The following is a 19501-nucleotide window of genomic DNA, read 5'->3' on the forward strand; positions in this document are numbered from 1 at the left end:
ATACTAAAAATTAAAAAAATCACTACTCGTTTCTGAATTTCGCCCACATGTGTTTGATTAGGTCTTCTTATAGCTGAATGTGGGTTCGGGTATCGCGCATGGTGTGTCTTGTCTCGATCCTCTGGCCAACCGTCGTTCTGGCCATATTTTTGGGATTTGGAAAATATTTTTTTTTATTTTTTATCATTATTTAAAATTAAATAACGAATTTTTAAAAAAAAAATATTCAAAGGCAACGGCTATGCCGTTGCCCAATTGCGTGCCGCCACGTATCAAGCAGCGCCGTGCCAGCGGCGCGAGCGCAGCGGCGGCGAGCCTCGTCCTTGCCGTTGGAACGGACGGACACGGGGCCGGCGTCCACCGTTGTGCATGCTCTTATGATGCCTCTTTAGAGGGAAAATCTTTGCCATCATTTTTGTGTTACGAGCTTGCTGACGTCATTAAAATCTAGTAGTACTGTAAAAATTTAAAAACACTAACTGTGAGGGACAAGAGAAAAACAAAGCAAAAGAGTGCAAATTTTATTATTATTTTTAGTTATTAGTTCGAAACAAAGCTGCTTCCAATTAGTAATTAGTTCACTGTTCACTTTACAACAACTATTTGCAGCTAATAATATAGGTTTGTTTAATCCACCATACCAATTATATGGAATTGGGTTGGCGAAGTATTTTATTTCGGTGACGATTGTTTCCATATTTATGAAGAAATATATACTCCATTAAATACCCATACAGAACATTCTATCTCATCGTGTTCTGGTATATAGACTATAGTAGTACTCCCCTAGAACCTTTATAGTTGAGCCATTTTTTCATTTTAGGAAGTTCTCTCATAGTTGAATCATTTCTATATATGGTAGCACTTTTTCTCACTCTTACTTTATTCTTTCTATTTTATTCATTTTCTACTTTAATCTATCTACTTTTTATCACTTACTTTTTATCTAATCTACTTAACATACCAAACATTCATTTTTAAAACTCCGTGCCAAAAGGTTTCGCCTTAAGGGAATGAAGAGAGTACTAATTAAAATAGGTGATATTAAATTATTAATATATGGTAATTAAACGTTGCATGCGGCACTAGCATCCTCCCTATGCAAAAACAAATCCTCAATAAACCATCCACGTATGTGTATATAGTATATACTATAAATCCATCTCTTCTTCATCAATCATCACCAAGAAAAGTTATACACCATTCCCAAAATTTCTTTTGAAGAAGAAATAAATAGAGTTTAAAAATAGTAGTAGTAAGTACTTTACAAATTACAATGGCTTTGTTTTCATCTTTATCTTCGTCTTCGTCTTTCAGAACTCTAATCTTCATTGCTCTCCTTCTCATTAATACATGGGGTTCTTGCATTGCGACAAGGCCGAGGAGGTTGGTCTCGATTGTGAAAGAGAATGATCATTCTTCAACGGCTTTAAATTATTTTCAAGAAGAGGAGTTGCACTTTGCTAAGCTTCCAAAAGGGGTACCTATCCCTCCTTCTGGTCCCTCCAGAAGGCATAACTAACTCTTTACCTCAACATTGAAAATTTACAAAGAGGATAATATCCTTTTTCATCTTGTTCTATTAAAAAAAACACCATGGGTGATAATAGATATATTAAGCTGTGTTGAGTATTAATTTCATGTGTCGAGTTTTGGTCTAATTGGAAATGTAATAAGGCTTGCTTTTGAGATTGTAATTATAGAAGAATTAATAATTATTTTTCGTGGTCAAGCGGTTCGTGTAAAAAGTTGTCTTTCGTTAGCTTTCTACTTGATGGATATATAGGTCAAATTAATATGTTGTTTGTTTTTTTGGTTATTGTAGTTGTGGATTGCCTGTTAACGAATTAGTATATTTTTAATGATTTTTTTTATATTACTTCTATCTGTAAATGAACATATAATTCTTCGTCTAGGTATAATCTATCATGGGCCTACAAGGCCCAATTAAATTTGGTCTTTCAGTAAAGCTGGGGAAAACTAGTTTATGATTTCATTCCAGCTTATTATGGGCCATATAATTCTTTTTACTAGAATAAGCCCAAACTTCCCATTATAAATATTATACGGAGTATATTTATGAGATTCTCTACGCTATAGGCAGAAGTTATGCTTGAGTAAATAAATAAATATTGGTGTTTTTATGATTTTTCATTCACATTAACACTATGATTAATAAACGTACGAAGCATATTTATAGGACGCGACTAGAGAAAAAAATTAGCAAAATCATTTGTGTTGAAAGCCATCATTAAATCATACTTATAGGTACACCTCCAAATCATAAATTTTGAGACTGAGAGCATCTTTAACGCGGAGGGCCGGGCCGCAAATCGCGAGTCCCGGGGCCACGTTCCCGGCCTGGTGACCGTCCCGCGGCTCGGCCCAGTGGCGCGATGGAGGGAGAGGGGCCGTGACGGAGGGGGAATTTTTGGCAAAAATTGGACGAGGAAGAAGACGGAGAAGACGGAGAGGGAGAGGGAGACGGGTGACTGTTCATATTCTATTTTTTACACTTTTTTTGTAATATTCTATTTTTTTATATTTTTTAGTTTATAATTTATTATTTTTGTATTAAAAATGATTTTCTCGTGTTATAATTTGCGTTGTCTAGGAATTGTAATTTTTCAACGTATTGCGTTTACGAGTCAAATATGTTGAAGTTGTGAATAGTTTCATTTATTAGTTGCGGCTTTCAGGGTTAGAGCAGTTGAGACATGGACAACAACTGTAGAGGAATGATGATGTGGAGGGGACTTGAGGTCGAAAATGGGGACGGGGTTATTGATGGCCTACGATATGATAAATCACGAAAAAGGAGAAGGCAAAGAAGTACTGCAAGAGTAGGGTATGATCGCTGTATAAAGCTAAAATTTCAGACTCTGTTGCATAAAAAGACTCAAAACTTTTAAAAAAAAATAAAAAGAAAAAGTAGTGTTGGAGTGGTGGAAGAAAAATAAAAAAGAAAATAAGACTTGACTAAAATAGTGGATCCAAATAGGCAGAATTGGCAGTGCTGCAACCAACAATCGCTGATACATTCTCTAGGACTTCAATAATCAATTCATTACTACATGACAAAAACAAGCAATTATACTAATTGACAATTTGTTTCATGTTTCAGATGCTTACATATGAATTGTGACTATCAAACACAAGGCTAAAGTAATCTCTCTGCATTCTAAATGATCGTGAATTATTTGAGAGATCATTATAAAAATCGAACGTTTAATATGCAGCCGCCGTGACTAGAAAAGGGCTTGATTTGATTTTTTTTATGTTTTAAAGTTTAAGACCATCCTCGTCTGTGCTCTTGCCAAAGAGCACGGATGTAGGCTCGAACCCACTTTTATTATTTTTTTACTCTCTGCTCTTAGGGAAGAGCACAACACCCTCATTCATACACTTCCGCAAGGACATGCTCAAAGGTCCCACCATTTTATTATTCAATTTAAATAAAAACATTTCCACAATATTAAAATGCATTAAAAATATCCGGAATACTATTACAAATTACAAAAAAAATAAAAATTACATAATTAAAATATTAAAAATTTAAAATTACATAATTAAAATACTAAAAATTTAAAATTACATAATTAAAATCCTAAAAAATAAAAAATATATAATTAAAGGCTAAAAAATACCCCAGTGAAAGACTATTTCTCTAGCCCTATCCCCAATGTTCTTCGGAGACCCCGTATCATTGCCAAATATGAATCAAGTTGCTCGGGGGTCATATTTGACCTATCGGCCAAATTGAATTGGACCAAAAGGGTCTACAACGAGTTGGTGGGGGGTTGAGGTGGCACAAAGGGAACGGGAGCGGGAGCGGGGGTGGATGGAGGCGCGGCGCGACGACAGTTGGTCGTCGCCTTCTTCCTTCCTTGCGGCCAGCGTTGGGAACTGCTCGGGCCGGGGCTACCCAAATTAGCTCTGGCGAGCTGGCTAGCCACCTCATCCTCGCCGGCGTCGGATAGAAATACCGACCTCGACCGTTTGCTGGAGGAGCTGGAGGAGGATGATACGCCTCCCCTATAGTTTGGATGCACACACACCTCCTGCCAAGCGCTGAGGTACTTGAATGGTTTGTAATTTATGGATTGGTCTCCAAGGCGGCACTAATGATGTCGAGCTCGCTCCTGCCGCTCCCCGCCGACCGCTCTTCTTGGAGTTAATACCCCTGGAACTTTTGGATTTCTTCGTTGGCTCTGAATATGACATTGCGCACCATACTTTTATTGCGCTTGATGATTCCAGCCGGGTGGTTTTCATTGTACCGGCGAGAGACACGCCACCAAAACCTATCCCCACTTTGGTTCGTGCCTATCTTCGGATCTTCGGAGATAATCAAATAGGCTTTGAATAATTGATCCATCTTCGCTGGAGTGTACGGGGTGCGGAAACCACGAGGAGTAGGAGTAGGAGTAGGAGTAGGAAGAGGAAGAGGAGGAGTTTGAGAGCCGCCGCCGCCACTCCCTCCCGATCTGGTTTCGGGTGCCCACCCGTATCGCCCATCGGGGGCATCTTGGTCTTCCACCGAGTAAGGCCGGTAGCCACCCGGAACTTGAGAACCTTGGGTTTGAGGAGGGGCCGAAAATTGCCTTTTCGGACTAGGAAATGGTTGTGGCCGAACCATTTGTGGTTCCAACCGCGGGAGTCGGAGGGGTGATCGTCAGAGTCGAACATTTTTTTTGTAAGTAAGAGTGAAAGATTGAGAATTGATAAGAGAATATGAGAGAATTTATATGAGAATTGTGTAGTGTGGTGTGAAATTTTTGGTGTGGAAGTGAGAGTATTTATAGATGAAAATGTGGATTTTGGGGAAAAAATTGAAAAATAAATTAAAAGTGGGGAGAAAATGGATATAATTTATTGGGAAGTGAGAAAATATTTTTTTATTTAATTCGGATTTTTTAAATTTAATCTGATTTTTTTAAAAAAAAACCGAAATTGCCAACGGCATTGCCGTTGGCCAATCAGGCGCCGCCACGTCAGCTGCTCAGCGGCATGGACGTGCTCGATGCATCGAGCAGCGCCGTGCCAACGGCAAGAGCACAGCAGCGAGCAGGGGTCAACCACGCCAGCGGCACAGACGCCATCCTTGTCAGCGAGCATCAGTGCGGATGCAAACCCACTTTGAAGATCCGCGTGCTTATAAGATTTGTTTAATTTCTTGAAAATTGGGAATTATGTAGTACTCCCTCCGTCCCGTGCTACTCGCACGTTTGCTTTTCGGCTCGTCACAAAGTCCTTACACTATTTATAATTTAAGTTAGAATTAATGCATTTAATTAATATGTTAGTTTAAGTTAAGAGCTCTTTTATTAAGTGATGTCTCATTACACCTAAAATTCTTTTTTAATTACACAAAAAAATCAATCCCAAATTTACGGCCTAAAATGAAAAGTGCGAGTAGCATGAGACGGAGGGAGTAGTATTTAAGAAAAGAAAGCAAGTGGTACTATTTCCTCCGTCTACAAATTCTCAAATTTCTCTTTTTTTCCATCATAATTAAGTGTCTATCTATTGTCCGTGTCAAGTTAATTTAGGACACTTAATCATAGACATATGGAGCACTTTTTTTCCAAGGACTTTGCATTACGATTAAGTTTTACTAATTAGTGAACTATTTTAATTCCCCTAAAAATGTACATAAATTTTATGACTATTATATTCTTCATTGCCATCTCTTCTCTTCATATAAATTGGAACGATATATGTATACAAATATGAGCCGAGGAGTCAATTACTCATTGTTGGATCTTGGTTGATCAATATATATAGGTAAGAAACTTTATGATAAATAATACCCTCTACGCTCATAATAGTAGAGTCATTTTATCTTTTTGGTATGTTCCATAATAGTGAAGTCATTTCCCATTTTAGTAAAAGTCAACACATTTCTTCTCACTTACTACTTTACTTTCTTTTACATTATTCTCTCTTCATCTATGTATCTTTTTCATTTCCTACTTTATTCTTCCTTTACTTAACCCACTTAACACAATTTTTCTTAATCTCTGTGCTGGAAAGAAATGTCTCCACTACTATGGAACGGATGGAGTACCAACAACACAACTTTCAAATAATTTTAGCAATAATTATATTAATAACTTTGACGTATTTATATCAAATAATACTCATTAAATTATAGACATAAAAAAAATATACTACATGCAAGTTTTATAATGTCTGTATGACTCAGTTAAATTGTAAGACCATCCACTACGCTGTCTCTATACCGTCCCTTAAACCGTCCCTTAACTACTATTTGACCACTATTTGAGGGCCCCACTGTCCTTTTTTCCTCCATCCCTTAACTAAGGGACGGAACCTGCAACGCTCCGTCCCTTAACCGTCCCTTATTCCGTCCCTTAATTACTATTTATTCAATTTTATTTTTTATTTTTTTTTACAACCCAATTCAATTTAAACAAACACAATTCATTAAAATTAAAACAACATTACAACTTAAACTTAAAAAAAAAGAAAAAAAGACATAATTAAAATTCTAAAAAAATAAAAATGACAAAATTTAATCTTCTCCGCCAAAGTTTTCCCAAATGTGCTCAATTAGATCCTCTTGGAGTTGGGTGTGGGCGCTAGAGTCGCGTGTCCTTGCCCGAATAGCCAACCGTTCTTGTATAGACAGATGCGCTCCACTTCGCGGCGGACTACTTGCGGTTGAGCTTCCGGGGGATTCGGGGTCGAACCAATTTCCCGCATTGGGTCCTTCGTCTCGGACAATCATGTTGTGCAAGATTATGCACGTATACATGATGTCGACCATGCTCTCCATGAACCACGAACGAGCCGGGGCTTTGATGATGTTGAAGCGCGCTTGGAGAACCCCGAACGCCCTCTCCACATCCTTGCGCGCAGCCTCCTGCTTCTGCGCAAAAAGAGCATGCTTTGGGTTCGCAGGCCTGCTGCACGTCTTCACGAAGGTCGGCCACTTCGGGTAGATGCCGTCGGTGAGATAGTACCCCATTTTATACAGCCGGTTGTTGGCGACGAAGTTGATGGCCGGCGCTTTACCATCCAAAACTTCGGTAAAGAGGTCGGACTGGTGGAGCACGTTTACGTCGTTGTTTGAGCCAGGGACCCCGAAGTACGCGTGCCAGATCCAAAGCCGGTAGTCGGCAACGGCCTCGAGTACAACGGTTGGGTGGGTGCTTTGTGGCCGCTCGTGTAGGACCCCCTCCAAGCCACCGGGTAATTCTTCCATTGCCAGTGCATGCAATCGACACTGCCAAGCATCCCGGGGAATCCGTGCACTTGTTCGTGCAGGTTGAGGAGGAACTGACAATCGTCTGTGCTTGGCCTCCGGAGAAATTCGTCACTGAAGGCTGCCCGGACGCCTCTGCAGAAGTTGAGCAAGCACATGCGCCTAGTGGTGTCTCCGATGTGGAGGTATTCGTCGAATATGTCGGTCGTTTGTCCAGTCGCAAGCTGACGGATTACATTTCTGCAGCGTCGTGTGGCTGGGACGGCCGACCGCGTCGAACCCTTCTCGGAAGAACTCTTCCCGGGCCGCCAAAGTATTCGCTATGTGGAGAAATAGCGGTTTACTCATGCGGAAACGGCGACGGAAGTAGGTATCTCCCCAAATCTGGTTATCGCAGAAGTAGTCGCGTACTAACCGTGCGGCGACTTCCTCCCGGTTCCGATTGATGTACTTCCGGGAGCGTCGTGGGGGTGGCGCGGCTTCATCCGCCTCTCGTCGTCGATCTTCTTCAAGTGATTGTTCCATTAATTGACGTATTTGCTCAAAAAGATCCATTTGTTTGAGTTGATTTAAGATGGAAATTAGAGTGATAGAGAGGATTTGAGAGGAATAAGTGTGTGAAATGAGTATGAAATAAGATTTTTTTTAAGAAAGATGTAATTGAAATTGAAACTGAAATTGAAATTGAAATTGAAATTGAAATTGAATATACATCATGATATATGATAATTAAAGAGGTGACTAAACGTAGAATTGAAGAAACATGTTTGATCCATTCTTTCACGTGTGTCACCATTACCCTGACTCCAAATCATGCCTAATCATTGCCAATTCATCTTTCTTTCTTTCTTTCCTTAAAAATCATTTGTCCACTCTTGTCTTTAGTAATCCAAAATTAGAAACGCATGCAAAGTGTTCGACAAAATTCCTCAACTAAAAAACTGGAAATCGCTCATGGGCTTCTTCCATTGATAAAAAAACAGCAACATATTCACAACTTATACCAATCTGACCACTCGATTCTTTAGTCTTATGTTTAAACTAGTACTAAAATTAAAGTAAAATAGCATTACATATGAAGAAATGTTCAAACTCTGAGTAAATAAATGCTGAGCTCGGGACCTCCATTTCTATCCGGATTCATCATGTAGAAAGCTTCAGAGTCTCTGGAGCCGACGACCCTCTCGAATTTGGCTCTCATGTACATGAACTCGCCGTCGCCGGGGAGCACGCCGGCGCCCATGGAGATGGGGCCGACGGCGTTGAGCACCTTCCAGTCGTCGGGCCCGCAGTCGCGGCGCATCGCGTAGGCGCACTTCTTCCCGTTGCAGTAGGTGCGCCAGAGGGGCTCTTCCAGAAGCAGCTTCTTCTCCTTCTCCTTCTCCTTCTCCTGCTGCTGCCGCTTCTCGCACTCCAGCGCGATCCTCACCAGCCCCGACGCCATCTCCTTCACCAGCGCGCTCGTCGCCGTCGCCAGCTCCACCAGGAACGCCGGCTCCGCCTTGAAATCCTCCTGGAACGCCAACCGGACGTGCCCGCGCCGCTGCCCGAACAGGGTTCCCACCACCCGCTGCCCTAGGCCCGACGAAAACGGGCATCGGGCCCTGCCGAATGAGAGGGCGGCCCGCAGCTTTACTGATACCCTTTTCCGGTAATTCGCTCTCGCGGCGGCGGGTGGGGATTGGTGGATTGGGAAAATCTTGGGGTTTTCTGATTTGGGCTTGTCTTTGTCTAGGGATTTGTGGGTGAAATTCAAGATTTCTTCTTCCATTTCGGTGTCTTCGTCTTGGGAGGCCTTGTTTTTCCAGTGGAAGTATCTGCGGGAGGAAGAGAGTGAGTCTTGAGGGGTTTTAGCCATGATTGTCTTCATCTTATAAAAAAGGAAAAGATGGGTTCTTTTTGTCTTGGTAAAATGGAAGAATGTGTATTGAATTGAGCTAATAATAATCTCTGCCCCACCAAGCTGAATCAGGAAAGGGATGGGATCCCCTGCTGTGCTCTCCACCACAGCAGGGGCTGCTGCCTCTCCCAACCCAATTTTATATATTAAATTTTTTTTTTTTATAATTCAAATATATTATTAAAAAATTAAGATGGGTGAGGCAGCAGCCCCTGCTGTGGTGGAGAGCACAGCAGGGGATCCCATCCCATCAGGAAAACATGAGAATTTATTCACACAATAAAACACACTACACACAGTGGCGAAGAAAGGGATAATTAAGTAATAAATGGTAAGGCGAAGAGACAAGAATTTATAAATCTTGAATAATATTTTGTTTTTAGTGATTGATGCAATTTTGTTGTGTGGGGGCTGATTGTGGAGAGGTAGGGGAGAGTGAGACAAGTGAGTAAAGCAATTGGACCACCATCAACTGCACGCTTATTCATGACAACTGCGGCCGCGGCCACCACTGCCGCCGCCGCATTTGGATCAAGTTGATGTTGGCATTTTGAATGTTGCAGAACCAAAGCATTGGGATGACTTGACAAAATTAGTGGTATTTTTAATGTATAATTTGTCATTTGTCCATCAAAATTAATCTTTTATTTATATAAAGTGAAATTTATTGACAATTAAATGTAGAACAAATTTGGAAGATAGAATTAACATTATGATAAACTAAAAATTGAATAGTTTAGGAGTAGCAATTGTTTTATATAGAACATGCGCTGTTTATGGCCACATTGGGCCGTTTAATGGGCCTTTGTTAGACCCGAACTAGTTTCATAGTATTCGACATTCGTATAACAATGTAATTATATATACCCCTCCGTCCTATCACGAGTGATCAACTATCAACTTTCCACTTTAGGTTGTCTTAACGCAAATGGTTTCATTTTTTAACAAAAAATGAAACTTTAACCCCCTCTTACTTTATTCCCTCTCTCTTACTTTTTCCTGTCTCATACTTTATTCTCTTCCCTTTAACTCAACATATATCATTTTCTTAAATCTCTATGCCCAAAAGAAATCCATCACTTGTGGTGGGACGGAGGAAGTACTTATTATCGAGAGCAAATAAAATATTAAAATTTAGTACTATTTTTTAATTATACGCCACGTAGAAAAACTACATGAAATCTTTAAATCACATTGTAGTGTAGCTGGTAGAAATCTTTAATAACTCAAAGCGCATGAGAAAATATTTCAAAATCAATTAGAAATATTTTGATAGGTTTCTCCAAACAGGTACGGAGCCAGGAATTCTTTACAGGTGGGGAAAAAATACATATAAAGTTATTTTAAAAATTTGAGAAGGGACATATATAGAGGATATTTTAAAAAATTTAAAAATTAATAATCAAAATAGTATAAATAATTTTTTTAAGCTGGGGCAATTGCCCCTTGTGATCCTCATATGGATTCGTCCCTGCCTCCAAACCATAAATCCCACAAATTAATCAAAAAATAACTTACGCATAATACATACTACTAAAAATAAAAAAAATAATGAATTAAATTACACTTCTTTCTTTAAAAAAAACCTCTAAGGTCATGTTTGGTTAGCAGGAAAGTAAAGTTGGCAAGGAAAATGATTCCTGTGAAAATGAATCCCGGGAATATGATTTCTAATAACTTTACTTTCCCGTGTTTGGAAAATATCAAGATTTGAAAGTATATATTTGATTTAAACACTAAACTAAAAATATACTTATCATTTTTTATTTATAAAAAATAATAATACATATTATTTAATAAATTATTAATTACAAATGATAATATTTATATTTTTTATTTATTATTACGATGGATAGTTTAAATATGAATTATACATCATAATATATAATAATATAATAATAAATAAGATTATTATTATTATTATTATTATATTTACTTAATTTTTAATTGAATAAATTTTATAATTTAAAATTTCACTACAATTTTATTGTTAATTACTAATTTATAAATTAATAATTATTATATTATTATATAATTAAAATTATATTTAATTATTTAATAAATTATTATTATTATTATGATAATAAAAATAAAAATAAATATTAATAATATAGATATAATTATGATAATTGGAATTATAGTTATTTATTATCCTGAAATTAAGTATGGGTTATACCAATTATTTTTAAAACATTGTAATAAATAATAACAATAATAATGGTGATGATGATGATGATGATGATAATAATAATAATAATAATAATAATAATAATAATAATAATAATAATAATAATAATAATAATAATAAGTACTATATTGCATTAAATATGTAAGAATCTTAAAACTGGGAAAAAGAATACCTAAGAAAAGTTAGGATTCAGAATCCTGGAACCATTTCTCTCGATTTATGCGTGTCATCCTTGCGCAGGGGCCATGCTAATCTTATCTGTATCGTTCCAATTTTATCGGATGTCCCCGAAGGGACGGATTCAGAATCCTGGAAAGTTGTACTAACTTTCCTTGTTCCATGATTTTGATTACTTTCCCAGTTTGATTAAAAACAGAAACAAACACAGGAATTTAAAATTTAAGGAATTAGATTACTTTCACAGACAGAATCCTGACAACCAAACATGGCCTAAAAGTAAGAAACATAAACTGTGTACTCCAAAACCCCTAAATCTTTTATAGGATCATACGAATAAGTGTTAGAAATGGAAAATCCCCTAGCCATCCGAAAAATTCCGGTGCCACCGATAACTGGTAGTTCCCGATTAACCCTCTCAATAGGGTTTGAGCCAGCAATACAAAGCGTGCTACCTTTATACGGGCCCGCCATGAACACAAAATTGATGTTCATTGTGAGAGATGATTCGTGGAGGCCTGCAGATGCGATGAGCCCCTGAGCCCGTCCTAACTTCTTTGAGTTATGGTTGGGCTCAACTGTCATCAAGTCATCCAAAACTCTAACTTGCCCAAATGAAGTAGGTGAGTTGGCCGTCACTTGAGCCCGCGCCACCTCCCAAATGGTGGCGTTGGGCCCGCCCAGGGCGTCCTGGATGTAGAAATGGAGTTTTACGAATTTTTCTTTGCGTTGAGGCATGTTTTTGAACCATTTTTCGGCTTCTTTGCTCGATGTAGCGTGTATGCTTGCTATCAAAAATGAAGAAATAAATAGAATTGTGCAAAATTTATCCATCTCTCTCGTGTAGATGATAAATGAACACGTAGTATAATTTTTTTTTGTGAATTTGGGGGTTATATAGAGGATGGTTTAGAACCATTCAAAGATGCTGAATCGTTGATCACGCCTGCACATACAAACATTCGATTTTAATTCGATAAATTAGCTGAAATAATGTAAGATTGCATTTAACTTGTATAAGATGTTCGGCAGTTGGACTTGTTATAGCGTTTGTATTTATATTGCTTGGTCAAATATTTAGCTGGATTTTATTCCATAAATTAGGAAGTGCTAATTCGTAAACATACTTCTACATTATTATTGTGCCCATATTCAAAGATTTGTGTGTGCGTGTGAATTGTGATAATTTTCTTTGGAACAAACGATAGCTTTGTTAGGCTGAATATATTATAGATCGATTTTGATTGGTACATATATGTATGATTTTAAAAAATTGAAAAATTAGTGCATTCGTAATAACGTCCAATTGTAGATTATGCTGACTCCGGTCAAATATACTCCAAATACTTATTTCCGGCGAATTTTCCGGCCCAAATAAACTTCAAACACTTTACTTTTTTCTCTCTCTTAAAAATATCACATTATATTTCTTTTGCCTCTTAATACATACATCCAATAATATTAGACTCTTTGTTACACATATTAATCAATTACTCTTAAAAACCCATAACATCCAGGAAATGTACTCCGTATATGAGATGGTTCATCTAATGACACTCATAAATAAAGTAATCTTCGGAAGGATTACATAATTACGGTGTTGAGAATAAGGTTCGAAATCCTTTAAAATTATAGGTATAAATTTATTCAATATAATCCAACAGAAGAAAAGAAATACAGTGCAGCAAGTTGAGACAATATTCTTCATCAATCATCATCAACTTGCAAGAAAATTTTATTCTGATTTTTCTAGTTGGATAATTAAGAATGTAGGAATATAAGGTAATAATTAATATTCTATGAGCAGACTCAATCTTGATCATCCACTTCATGGAATGGAAGTGGCACTGTCTTCACCGCTCTAAATTTGCCTGCATTATTCAGATGTTCATTCTCCAATCTGAAAATTCAACACAACAACAATCATTTCACAAAATATGTAACAATCTTGATACATTTATGTATTGATAAATCTTGATATATTTATGTACCTGTAAAAATTCCATTGCCCTCTTCTTACAACCTCAAGTGCTGCTAAAAACAGCATGGTTATTCTGTAGTCTACTCTCCCAAAATTGTAATGAAACACCGACTGCAGCCATGCTAGCCGTAAAATGAGGTTCAATCCCTTCATTCATCAACAAACATGGATATTTTGTCAAGAAAAAATCATCATTTTATAGTGGTTTTAATCTTGTGAAGAAGATGCAAATACCATCGAGATATAGTAGATGAACTTTTTCCTAAGCATGAGTTCATCTCTGAGCCATGGATTCTTTGAGTTGAGCTGCAGCAAGCCCCAGTCTTTGACAAAATCCCAGTACAGTTGGTAGAGTGTTGCAATGCTCGACACCACCACAACAAGGCAGAGCCACCCCGCACTCTTCTCCTTCTCGTACGCCACTTTGGCTCCTGCAGCCACCATTGCAGACACATATTTGCCTAGGTTCACCAGGTGGCTTGTGTGCCCCTCATCAAACCATCTTCTTGCACACTGCCAAACCAATAAAAAAAAGGGATTTAGTAAGTTTTTGGTAAGATTCTTGTTTAGTTTTTTTCATTTTTTTTGTCGGACAAAGATGGATTAGGCCTAGACCTGCATTGCTCTCCAGTAGTATGGTAGGAATGAAACCGCGTAGGCGAGGTCTCTGTAGTAGGTGGTTCTCATGCAGTATTGGTAGTCTTGAGTTTTGTAGCTCCCTGTTATGTAGTAGCACGCGATGTTTTCCAAATCTCTGAGCATCGGCACCTGAGGAAATAAACGGATTGTGCCATGTTTTAGTGTGTAGAATTCTTGTTTCGATAGGTGTAATGTGTACTAATTATACCTGGCTGCAGAGTTGATCTGCCATGTAAAAGTCCAGCATTACAACCTTGTAGAGAGGCGATAAAACGATGTTTCTTATCACAGAAAGGAAACAGTAGCGGCTTGACTTGTACATTATGTTCAAGGGGCAAACTAAAACTATGATGAATGCCTGCAGCAGATGAGGTGATTTTCTGTAATTAGTACTCTACTAAGAAAAGAGAAAATTTTGTTATGGTATTTGACCGTGATGTTCGAGAAGTTACCAGAAGCAGAAGTCCGGGAATGGCTTGAACTTGAGCGTATGAGTAGCCTTTAGATACAAGGGAGAGATGAACAAACATGACACCTATCACAGCAGCCATTGATGTTGTGCAGATCAAGAACACGTCGTTGTGCTTCAGTTCTTTCGTCTGTGGCTGTTCAAAGATGAAGTTGTAGTTTATACGCGTCTTTCTCCACATGACCATGTTGCATCCGTAGAGGAATAAATGAAGGAACAGGAGGTTAAATATGCTGCAAAAATCAGATTTGAATGTTTAGTTATCTCTTATTAGTTGTGTTGATAATGAATCAAAATTAGTGATTTTTTTCATCACTTGCCTAAGGACTGGATACACTGTTTCCATGTACATAGCATCGGATTTAGGTCTATACATCCCAGTAATATGCGCCATGATAATGTATCCCATAAAAAGCGCGATAAAACAACCAGTGAAAAGCCCTGGTTTGTGAAAGAACAAGCAAAAGATCAGTTACAATAGAGATATTATTGACATAGATCATATTATCTTAGATTTTCATTAGTATCATTTCAAATTTTTAGGAACAAAGAGAGGAACTCTGCTGTTATCAGTCCATAGCAATACATACAGTTTCTAATCTTTTTTTCATTCAATCAATAATGGCTTCAAATGACCTTTTCTTTATTGTCCACTGCCAAAGAGTGGACCCTATATGATTATATTTTATTGAGGATTCAATGTCTGGTTCATGGTCATCACTTTGTCTGATAGTCACAAATTTATGTACTATCAATCTTTAATTTTGAAACGAAAAACGGCTGATACTTAAAGATAGATCTCCACTACAAAAAGTACAAAAATAAAAGAAAACCATTAGTTTTAAACATTATCTTGCATTTCTTCATCTTTTCAATTTCTTGTTTGTTCTTCATTAGGTATGGAGTATTGCTAGAAACTCACCAATGAAAAATGTGACAGAATGCGACTCTTCTTTCTGAGCCGGTTTAAGGTATTTCATGGCCTTCCTTTTATTATCATCAGCAAAATGCTTCACGAAAAGCTCCTCTACTTCATCTGCTAGCTTTAAAACCTGTCATGTTAGTGGAAGCTTAGTTTAGATTTCAGACATATTTTGGCTGTAGTGTGAGACAAGAATATCTCAGACAACATGAAATGGGAATCTAGGCACACACACACACACATAAAAAGGCCATCAACTAACAAATCACCCTTAGTACTGTCCATAATTATCAACTCCACATCCAATCATCTTCCAGTTGAGAATAACATTATTGTTGTTTATGTTCACTCGATATTTTGCCAGATATTACAACTTCTAGGATTAGAGATTTACCTTATCTGAGCTGTTAAAATAAGAGCTCTCAACCACTTTTAGGTAAATTGGGAGAACTTGTTTATTTGTCACCTGAAAAAACACATAAAAGTGGTGTTGGCCATACTGATTAAACGAAGGAAATAATGCGCGTCTCCTGGCTGAAAATACTTACTTTGTCGAATTTCTTTAAAATCTTTACAAACGCTAGCATGTTCAAATTCCTGAAATGTCACAAACAAGATATGTTTCAACAGTTTTCTCTCTCTCTCTCTCTCTCTCTCTTTTTTAAGTAATACTACCAAAGATGATTAATTATACCTATAGGTTTTGAGGTATCCTAATCCTTTATAGAGCTCAATGAAGGCTCCCCTGATCATTTTTTCTGCATGATGCAACTTTTTTTTGTTAATGTGCAACTTATTTCCGTCCACACCACATTTTTTGGATGACTGATTTACCAAATCATCCCAGAGAAGGTACGATATAGCTGAGAACGTGCGTGTTGGATTTGTTAGAGGGATGTGGATTCGTAGATTCTTTCCACGGCAGCTCACAGTTCTGTCTGAAAAAGACCTCATTTTCCTGTCCTGTTTCTTGAGTTTACATGGCTTCCCTACTTCACCTGACCTCGGAGAGTCTGAGAATTCAGCTCCAAGTTTGTCTACTTCATCACTCGAGTTCTCCATCCCTTGCTCTGACACCTCTTCATCTACAGCCAAACAGAACAAAATCAACACCATCATTTTAAAAAATAATCAAGAATGTGGTAAAGAGAGTTGTCTGCTAATTACCACATGATATGGTGCCTGAAACAGAATCATCCTCCTTAGATTCCTCTGCAGAAGAAGGGCCTTTACCGAGCTTTTGTTGTAGCACGGTCTTGAGTTCAATGAGAATCTCCATTTGATTCCTCAAAGAATCACCCCTCTCAACAAACTCCTTTTCCTTTGTCCTAAAAAACTGGTTCACTTTGTTAAGCTGATGATCCAAACATGCAAAGAACTCGACTGCAGCATCAGTATCAGCAAACTGTTCGAGCAGCTCAGTCTCATACATGTCCCCCTTGCTATCCGATGCTGCAAGCTTCCGGTGAACCTGAAAATTCACATTCAATGCAGTGAGAATGTGAGAAATATAAACTTTTTTGACTGAAATGGAGGCAGGGGAAATACATGAATGGCCCCATGATCTCTCTGGTTATGCTCAAGAAACGTGTATTTTCTCAAAGATGAGATGATTGTGTGGGGAAAAGAGGCCTTGGGTTGCTTGCTGTTTGTGTCAAGATTATTGAGGAAATGGATTTTCTTGATCTCCTTCTTCAGCTTGCAGTAATCCACAAAGGCCTCTTTCCATTCAGGGACTAATTGCCCTTCAAACTGCTTCGAAAACTTCACCATCTCAAAGCTTATACACTTCTACTTAAAATTAAGAAAAAAAAATGGCCTAATGTTATATCTCTTGAGCACTAAAATCGTGTTATTTATGGAGAAGGAAGGGAATTTTGATTGATGCGGATGCTCGACAGCACATTCTCTTACATCCTTTGCATCTTTATCCTATGCTCATTCCACTATAATCTTTTGCAGCTGCAGACTTGCCAAACTGCTGCTTCTTTTTTCTTTTATTTTTTTGTTCTAAGACAACCTTCTGCATGCAAGCCTTTATTGAAGAGGTCTGAATTTAAAGTTGTGCCTTGTAGTAATGGGAATTCCTAATTTCCAATGATGTCCCTGTGCATGTGCATGGCGGCTGCATGGAATGGAGGGCAAAATTGGGATTTGGATTGTGTTCATTTGGTCAATAATTCCTTGTTATGGAATGAAAGATTATTGGCCAAATCATTTGTAATCACACGAAGGATGTCTCTAATTAGACCAGCCTGATATCCACTAAATTGAAGATAACAAAAAATAAAAGAGATAGCTTTGCAATAATCTCCACTTTCACTTAGGAAAAAGGTTTCCTTTCTTATGTAAGAAAAGATTAGTATGACATTGCATTATTGTCCAAATTAAAACACTAAAACTAAAAGATGCAATATATAGCTCAAAGATGGAATGAAATAACTAATCCAAACCATCCATGTCAAATTAGGGAAAAATATTTCATAAACTGCTGCCTGTAAATTAGTCTAGTTGATGAAATTTTAGCATAGTTGAGAATATTGGTTGTGACAGATGTTGTTAGTACAATGAGAATGAGTTGTATTCTTATCCTATGTAATAATAATACTCCCACCTATTTCACCAAATTATTCACATGAAAAAATTCCACTTATAATTAAAACAAAAAAAATCTGAACCCATTTATTCTGTCCCTTGAGAAGGAATTGCAATAGCAATGATGTTACATATGTGGATAATTGAAAGCGCCATTTTTGCAGAGGTGATGACTTCAAGATACGCTCGACCAACTTGTTTTTCTTGTTTCTTTTCATCACACGTGTGACCACACACGCGCGCATTTGTAATTTATTATTTTACTACTCCATAAACTTAGTTACACAATCCTCGTAGATTTAATCATTATAAATATATGCAATATAGACTATATAGTTGAAGGTCTAATATGGAGTACTTTTGATTGTTTATACTATAAAGTTTACTTCTTTTTTTCATAATTTAATAAGGTAATGTGCGTTGTGTGGAATACATGTGAAGTTTTTACAAAAAATAAAGAATCTTATACAGAAAAATGCATGATGATTACGAAAACCTATAAACACGAAATAAGACATATATTGAATATGAAGGACGTAACATAAAACTTGATCTCGTTTTTGTGTGCCCTAAGTTTGGTACAATGGCATTTGCGAATAAAAGGAAAGAGAAAAAAGAAAAAAAGGGAATTACAAAAAGACCCCGGAAGTTAAGGCTTTTTAAGTTTTTAGTCCAAACAAGCAATGACAAAGTTATGCGAATCATGGTCTGAGTAGGATGTCAACTTTTGGTGGGTGCGCACTGCGCCCACGTAAGCAGGGCCCAAACTTATTCCGCCCCTTCGCCTCCTACGCTTTTACATTTTTACCCTCCCCTAATTTCGGAATATTTTAACACATTAAACATTGCAATGGAATTAATTTATTAGTGTTTAAATTACTTTATGCCTAACTATGGTTAGAAACTTAGATGTATATAATTAATAAATAAAAATATTCTTCATGCCACGACAGAAATATAATATACTGCGATGTTATATATACTCCATGTGTGCATTGAGCTTCCTCCTGTCAACGATATTAACAAAATGTAAGCATATGATTCTGGATTAGGATTCCATGCAAATGCCCCTATATTATTGGTAAAATATAATTATCAATTCAGAATATCCCACTTTCATTGAAGAATTATCTCATACTTTTTTTTGGATAATTACTCAAGGGTATCCACCGGCGGACCCAATGACTATTCCCCGCGCTGACACCTCAAAGAGTGAGACAGCTGACCCAAGGATTTAAAGTTGCTCTATACCCAAAGGCAATGATCGATCCCCTGATGCCATTGATTTTCTCAGTATTCTTGGCATAATCTATATACTCCACATTCTACATACCCTTTTGCATACCTAATTATAGGAGATGTTATTTTCCATACCTAATTAATTGGTTTTCACAGTATT

The 19501-nt window shown here is 37.5% G+C and overlaps 3 protein-coding genes and 1 non-coding gene across 4 annotated transcripts; all 4 read right to left on the reverse strand.

The window, feature by feature from the left end:
• Positions 1-8165: 8165 nt before the first annotated feature.
• LOC121798830 (protein MIZU-KUSSEI 1-like) lies at positions 8166-9155 on the reverse strand. Its single transcript, XM_042198040.1, has one exon. It carries the CDS (start codon positions 9099-9101, stop codon positions 8319-8321), a length of 783 nt encoding a protein of 260 aa, XP_042053974.1. The 5' UTR covers positions 9102-9155; the 3' UTR covers positions 8166-8318.
• A 2355-nt stretch (positions 9156-11510) lies between these two features.
• LOC121801704 lies at positions 11511-11616 on the reverse strand. The gene has a single exon (XR_006050641.1). It is a non-coding gene; the product is annotated as a U6 spliceosomal RNA (small nuclear RNA).
• Positions 11617-11769: 153 nt separating this feature from the next.
• On the reverse strand, positions 11770-12330 carry LOC121800319 (dirigent protein 22-like). The gene has a single exon (XM_042199895.1). It carries the CDS (start codon positions 12328-12330, stop codon positions 11770-11772), a length of 561 nt encoding a protein of 186 aa, XP_042055829.1.
• Positions 12331-13118: 788 nt separating this feature from the next.
• Positions 13119-17716, reverse strand: LOC121798912 (phosphate transporter PHO1 homolog 1-like). The gene is made up of 13 exons (XM_042198174.1): positions 17056-17716; positions 16675-16978; positions 16202-16592; positions 16056-16104; positions 15902-15973; positions 15508-15637; positions 14906-15026; positions 14569-14818; positions 14325-14474; positions 14093-14245; positions 13712-13990; positions 13488-13624; positions 13119-13396 (listed from the first exon to the last, which is right to left on the reverse strand). Exons 1-13 carry the CDS (start codon positions 17278-17280, stop codon positions 13306-13308), a joined length of 2352 nt encoding a protein of 783 aa, XP_042054108.1. The 5' UTR covers positions 17281-17716; the 3' UTR covers positions 13119-13305.
• Between the last annotated feature and the right edge of the window lie 1785 nt (positions 17717-19501).

The sequence above is a fragment of the Salvia splendens genome, chromosome 4 (assembly GCF_004379255.2).
Source record: "Salvia splendens isolate huo1 chromosome 4, SspV2, whole genome shotgun sequence".
Taxonomy (NCBI): Eukaryota; Viridiplantae; Streptophyta; class Magnoliopsida; order Lamiales; family Lamiaceae; genus Salvia; species Salvia splendens.

Coding starts and splice junctions, on each gene's coding strand:
- LOC121798830 (XM_042198040.1), bottom strand. CDS start 9,101: ATGAAGACAATCATGGCTAAAACCCCTCAAGACTCACTCTCTTCCTCC.
- LOC121800319 (XM_042199895.1), bottom strand. CDS start 12,330: ATGGATAAATTTTGCACAATTCTATTTATTTCTTCATTTTTGATAGCA.
- LOC121798912 (XM_042198174.1), bottom strand. CDS start 17,280: ATGGTGAAGTTTTCGAAGCAGTTTGAAGGGCAATTAGTCCCTGAATGG. Junction 14,475..14,568: donor TTCCCGGACTTCTGCTTCTG/GTAACTTCTCGA, acceptor CATCTGCTGCAG/GCATTCATCATAGTTTTAGT. Junction 13,397..13,487: donor GGGCAATGGAATTTTTACAG/GTACATAAATAT, acceptor TTGAATTTTCAG/ATTGGAGAATGAACATCTGA.